Source organism: Thalassophryne amazonica, chromosome 15, assembly GCF_902500255.1.
Source record: "Thalassophryne amazonica chromosome 15, fThaAma1.1, whole genome shotgun sequence".
In the NCBI taxonomy this organism is placed as follows: Eukaryota; Metazoa; Chordata; class Actinopteri; order Batrachoidiformes; family Batrachoididae; genus Thalassophryne; species Thalassophryne amazonica.
In genome coordinates this window covers 37325351-37332551 of record NC_047117.1, presented here as the reverse complement: position 1 = coordinate 37332551, position 7201 = coordinate 37325351, and the positions used below count along the sequence as shown (strand labels likewise).

The 7201-nt window shown below is 35.4% G+C and overlaps 1 protein-coding gene across 1 annotated transcript in view; it reads left to right on the top strand.

Moving 5' to 3' along the window:
• Positions 1 to 6119: 6119 nt before the first annotated feature.
• mettl14 (methyltransferase like 14) overlaps positions 6120 to 7201 on the top strand; it is a 49099-nt gene continuing 48017 nt past the window's right edge. The window contains exon 1 of the mRNA XM_034188483.1: positions 6120 to 6520. Coding sequence (XP_034044374.1) covers positions 6455 to 6520 — 66 coding nt within the window. The 5' untranslated portion in view covers positions 6120 to 6454. The remainder of the gene's footprint in view (positions 6521 to 7201) is intronic.

The window sequence follows — 7201 nt, the reverse complement described above, 5'->3', positions numbered from 1 at the left end:
AACGCTAATTAAGAATGATAAGGATATTGATACTTATTGCGGAAAGTGGGAATATTTCAAGTATAAGGTCAGGAAGCTAGCTGTTAAATTTAGTAAAGCCAGATACAAACAACAGAAGGAAATTGAATTTAAACTGGTCCAAGAAATTAATCAGTACTGTAGACAAACTGAATTATTGGAGGAAGACAATTTAAATTTATCAAGTTTACAAGGCAAATTAGATCAATTATTTATTCAAAGGGCACAAGGAGCTCATAATAGATCCAGAGCAAAATGGATTGAACAAGGAGAAAATAATTGTTTTTGTTTCTTTAGCTTGGAAAAAAGAAGGCAAGAAATAAATAAAATAAATGCCTTGATGGTTAACAACGTAGAATGTTCTGATAGAAAAATAATGGCAGAAGAAACTTATCAGTTTTACTCTAAACTGTATTCTTCATCCTTTTCACATGAGGCATCAATATCATTTCTAGCGAGTATTAAACAACATGTTCCTCAAATTGATTCTGGATTTAAAGAGCTATGTAACTCAGATTTAACAATGAAGGAGTTACATACAGCAGATAAAGCTCCTGGTCAAGATAGCCTGACTTCAATCTTTTACAAATTCTTTTGGGAGGTCATTAAGGAATTGTTATTTAATGCCATAAACATGTGTATTACAAATCATAACTTAATGTCTACAATGAAACAAGGCATAATCACTCTGTTACCCAAGCCTGGCAGGGATAAAAGGTACTGTATATTGAAAACCTTAGACCAATAACTTTATTAAATGTTGATTATAAATTACTTACACATATCATTGCAAATCATTTAAAAGTGGGTATAGGATAAATAATTAGTGGAACTCAATCTGGATTTATTAAAGAAAGATATATACATAATAACATTAGACTGGTTTTGGATCTATTAGATTATAATCATCTGATTGAAGATAAAGGCTTCATTCTTTTTCTAGACTACTATAAAGCCTTTGACTCAGTTGAGCATCCATTTATTTGAAAGTTTTGGAATACTTTGGCTTTGGCTCAAAATTCATTAAGGTTATTGACATATTGTATACTGACATAAATAGTTGTCTCTCTCCCTCAGGGAACTTCCAAAAGATTTGAGGTCAAACATGGCATAAGACAAGGTTGCTCTTGCTCTCCTTTACTATTCATTTTAGTTGCAGAATTGTTGGCTATTCTCACAAAAATTGCCCAGAAATTGAATCTTTAAATGTGTTAGGAATGAATTTGAGCATAATTCAACTTGCAGATGATTCCACAATCTTCCTTAAGAGCTCAGACCAGATTCCTCTGGTTATCAAAAGAATAGAGGTTTTCTCTAAAGCATCTGGACTTCATTTGAATTTAAAAACATGTGAACTTATGGCCATACATGACCATCCACTAATATATTCTGTATGAAATTCCAATTAAAAAAGAAGTGAAATACATCCCCAATTCCAATGAAGTTGGGACGTTGTGTAAAATGTAAATAAAACAGAATACAGTGATATGCAAATCATCTTCAACCTATCTTCAATTGAATACACCACAAAGACAAGATATTTAAGACAAGATATTCAAAACGTTTTTGAAATGTGTTGCAGGCATTCATTTCAAAATGAGCAAATATTTGCACAAAACAATAAAGTTTATCAAAAACTTTCCTTTTTGCTAAAGCTTATAGTTAGGGCTGGATCAGGTGACCCTGAACCATCCCTTAGTTATGCTGCTATAGACGTAGACTGCTGGGGTGTTCCCATGATGCACTGTTTCTTTCTCTTTTTGCTCTGTATGCACCACTCTGCATTTAATCATTAGTGATCGATCTCTGCTCCCCTCCACAGCATGTCTTTTTCCTGGTTCTCTCCCTCAGCCCCAACCAGTCCCAGCAGAAGACTGCCCCTCCCTGAGCCTGGTTCTGCTGGAGGTTTCTTCCTGTTAAAAGGGAGTTTTTCCTTCCCACTGTAGCCAAGTGCTTGCTCACAGGGGGTCGTTTTGACCGTTGGGGTTTTACATAATTATTGTATGGCCTTGCCTTACAATATAAAGCGCCTTGGGGCAACTGTTTGTTGTGATTTGGTGCTATATTAAAAAAAAAAATTGATTGAATTGATTGATTGATCAATTTGAACATTAAATATCTTGTCTTTGTGGTGTATTCAACTGAATATAGGTTGAAGATGATTTGCAAATCATTGTATTCTGTCTTTTATTTACATTTTACACAATGTCCCAATTTCATTGGAATTGGGGTTGTATTTAGGGGTGATAATTACAAGAGATTATAAAGCTAGAGAAGAACTAAATATTGTGTCTAATAAAAAAGAAAAGTGAATTGATTCTTAAGGCCTGGTTACAAAGAGACTTATTATATGGACGCATATTGATTACCAAAATTGAGTCTTTATCTAGAATAATGTATCCCGCTTTCTCAATAGCTATCCCTTATACTCTAATTAAATCAATTAACCAAACGAATTTCAACTTTATCTGGAGAAATAAACATCACTATCTCAGAAAAGGAGACTCAGTAAAACCATTAGATGAAGGAGGCTTAAATGTAATTGATTATGAAGCAATGAATGGTATGATAAAACTAAAATGGTTAAAACAATTTACTCAAAATACTAATGGTTTCTGGTTTCATAATCCCTTTAAAATATTTGAGGTATGTGGGGGTATTGATCTGTTGTTGAAATGTGACTTCTGTTTGTCCACTCTTCCTATTAAGTTGTCTAAGTTCCATGAACAGGTCCTGCTATATTGGAAAATGGTCTATAAGCACAATTTCACTCCACATAACTCCCCTATCTGGAATAATAGATATGTATTATTCAAAAGGAAATCCCTTTGCTATTATGATTGAGCAGAGAAAGGTATTTGGTCTGTTTTACACCTGATGAACTCAAGTGGCAAGTTTCTTAAATGTAATGAATTTAAGGTAAAATTATAGGTGCACTGTACTAAAAGGCAATACTTAGTGGTGACTAAAGCAATACCACAAGTAATGGTGAATACAGTGAGAGGTATGTTACTTTATATGGTGTTAGTACCACAGCTTCCTTCACTTAATATCATTGACATTGATTTTAAGGGGGGAAAATGTACAAATAAAATTATAAGAAATGCTCTCACTTCTGAAATTTTCCCTCTGTCGCTAAAAAAGATACACTTGTTAAAACGTTACCCTGATGAAGTCAAAGTTTGAGTCAGAACCAGATATCTCTCTTTCCCGGTCCCACCAAAAACTAAAGAAGTTCATTTTAAGATCTTAAATGACATTTACCCTTGCAATGAATTTCTTAAGACAAAGATTTAATCTGGAAAGTAATGACTGTAAATTCTGTAACTCTGACACTGAAACTCTTGAACATGTATTTTTTGATTGTCTTTATACCAAAACTTTCTGGGGAATTTTTCAAAATTGGACTTCTGAAAAGGACTCTGAACCTCCAGTTCTAGTTTTCAACACTATTAAAATTGGTGCTTTATTGCAGGACAAAAAAAAAAAAAAAAAAAAGAGATATCCTGTACAACACTTGTTAAGGCAAAATATTATATTCATAGGTGTAGATTTTAAATTTCACTCCACTGTTTCTAATATTTACGAATGAGATGCTTAATTAAAACAAAACTTTGAAACATATAAAAACTAAACAAGCCTTATGTGTCTATAATAGCTGAACAACCTTAATTCCTGATTAAATCTCTGACATTTTTGTGTTTTTTTTTCCCTTTGGTTTGTTTTTTCTTTCTTTATACTGCACTTTATTTTTGTTGGCACAGCATTGTTATACTGTTCCTACTTGTATATTCATATTTTGCTTGGTATACTTGCTACTTTCTGATTGAATTTTATGACTTTGTAATGAGTACAAAAAAAATGCGATTGCCATCTTGGACAAGCATAGACATTAAAGAGCTATAGAAGACGCATTGGTTGCTGAGGCGCAAGAAATGCGGTCGCCATCTTGGAGCTGTCGTAGTCATTCTATCACAAGGCACAGTGAAGGTTTGATATTATGATATTTTCTTTTTTAATCTTTCTAACATAATATCTGCTCCAATACTTTTGGAGGGCGCTGTATCCTAATCTTATGATGAATGCAAAATGAGTGTGGTATTATTAGTTTTGTTTAAGAATGTTTAATTTTTGCTGCAATTTGTGTGAAATCATATTCGATCGTATATATATCATATAGACAGTATTGCAATACGATAATCTGGCCATATTGTAGGCAAAAAAAGTGCTTAAAAAGGTGGTGGATCGAAGCTGAAAGGCAATAAATAAATAAAAGGTGGGGAGTCTGGGGGGCTCCACTACCCAGAAGCTGAAAGGTTTTAGCCATGTTCATGCTCCACTAAAGCATTTACTCAAAAAAAAAAAAAAAGGTATGAAGGACCTAAATGACATTGTGAGATGCTGAAGAGCTTCGCTTGTTATGTCCTCGACATATACGTCCATCCATCCATCCATCCATCCATCCATCCATCCATCCATCCATCCATCCATCCATCCATCCATCCATCCATCCATCCATCCATCCATCCATCCATCCATCCATCCATCCATCCATCCATCCATCCATCTCCTACCGCTTAGTCCAATTAAGAGTTCCGGGGGGCTGGAGCCTATCCCAGCAGTCATAGAGCGCGAGGCGGGGTACACCCAGGACAGGACGCTAGTCTGTCGCAGATATACGTACATATTATACAATAAGCCCATTATATTTTTAATTTTATTTTCATGTATGCAGCTATTTCAAAATTTTGTACAGTACCTGTTTTGTTTATATTTGATTCATAAATCAATGAATAAATTAAAAAAAAAAAAAAACATTTGTCCAAAAAGTAAAAATAGATATACACACAAACCTTACAGTGTCTATAATATCAACAAATTGGGGGGGGGGGGGTTTGCAGGAAAATAAAATAAAGTAAATAAACAGAAAAGTGAAGAAAAGGAAATAAAACCTCAGCTCAGCTCAGAGGTATGGAGTGACATTCACGCCATTAATATCTGAAAGGAAATGCTTTTGACAAAAACTACAAATTTTATTTATTTCTGTTTATGTCCAGAGATCAAGGATCCAGTGACCAATTTCATTATTTATTCACTTTAAGACTCAATAAAATGTTGTTGACATAGAATACGTTTAAAGCCCACTTTTAGTACACAGAAAATTCACAGGAGGTATTGATAAGGGAATCAAGAAGTAACCAGATCGATAAGCAGCATCGATAATGGCATTGATATTGATAAAATCTTATCAATACCCATCCCTAGACCTAAATGACATGGTGAGATGCTGAAGAGCTATGCTCGTTCATGTCCACGACATATACATAATACAAGGGAAGCGCTGTGCAGTGGCGCGAAGCTCGCTCTATAGTAGACGAAGACACAAACCGGAAGTGGCATCAAAATTCAGCTCCAGTGCAGAAAAAGCCAAAAAATCAGACAAAACTGACGTAAAAAGCCACAAACTGACGCTAGACGAACAAACAAAGAGGAGTAGATGTTGCATTGGTTGCTGTGGCACAAGAAATGCTGCCGCCATCTTGGATCGGTCATCACAGTGATTCTAACAAGGGCAGAGCTCCCCCAGATGCTGAAAACAAAACAAAACAAAAATTAAAAAGCAGGTCATAAATCTCGCTCTATGGTGGACGAAGGCACAAACCAGAAATGGCATATGTATATATATATATATATATATATATATATATATATATATATATATATATATATATATATATATATATATATATATATATAAATTAAGTCAATGAGAGAATCAGCTCAGTTATTGAAATTGTTGACGTTCTCATAAGCAGTCTGCATAAGTTGGGAGTGGCAAGATGGCCGCCAGTTTGCTTCAGCGGATTCACCTTGCTCAGAGTAAGCTAGTGGCGCTCGTGAGAGTGTGCTAGGATTGTACACACTGAACTCGTAGTGTAGAGTTCAGTGATTGTACAGTGTGTGGACCAATGAGCGATCCAGTAATATATACAGATCAGTGATTACATATTATAATTGCGTCATCATCAAGCGTCGGTTACGTCACTCAGAGGTTGTTCGTTGTGTTTTCCGGCGTATGTTGACGATCACCGTATCCACCGCGCTATATTTTATGTTAAACTCTGAGGTGTTCATGGGTCTTGCTCGCACTGAATTGTGGAGTTGACAATCAGTTTCGAGTCGGCATAAATAAAGCGGCTGCGAATTTGTGACGAACGATCCAGAGTAGCCGCTGGACTTTGTTTTAGCGGCTAACCCCACATTCGTCAACCAAACCGGAGTGACCCGGTGACAGTATGGAGTGCACGTACCGCTGTCGTGCCTTTGGGTTTTAGCCGCGATTTGCCGACTGTTGTTCAACTGTTCAGCTAGCCAGCAGCTAACGCGGGCTAATGACAAAAGCTTTTCTGTGTTAAAGTACAAACCACGATAGGAAATGAACAGTCGACTTCAAGAAATCCGTGAGCGACAGAAACTTCGGCGTCAGCTTTTAGCTCAACAGGCAAGTAAAAATGTTATTTAATCTTTACAATAAAAGGTGCGTGTATTTTTGATATATCTGTTTGTCTTTGGAATTCTATTTCACCGGGAAAGCACCTGATTTGCTGTTTCAAATATTCTAAATGCTGTTTAATTTCGACCCTTCCAGTAACCCACCTTAAAACATCTCACTAACAAAACTCTACTAAGAACAGTGTATTATGCCACAAGAGTGTATAAATAATTTATTACATGAACATAACAGAATTGAAACATTGTGTTATTAGAGTGGGGTGATTTCACTACAGTGGGGTGACTTCAGTTGGGGTGAGTTTGCAGTGGGGTGACTTCACTATGAACCCTTACCAAAAAATAGTACTGATAAGTATATAAAAAGTAAATTAGAAGTATACTTGAAACATACTTACATATACTACTTTTTGGTAAAGGAACCGCCTCATGCAACCAACCATCCACGAGAAATCTCCTTAAGCTCCCAAGTTTCGATAGGAATACGAACTTCCTACGGGCACTACACTAGTAAGTGTAAAGTAAATTAAAAAATAAATAAATAAAAAAGCAAAAGCCGCGATTAGCTCTTCCGTCTTTCACTGCTGAATTTACCTTTTGAAATTTTTATCCACTGGATGAAATTTATGATATTAGAATAGTGTAGAACTCATAATATTTGCAAATACTGCTC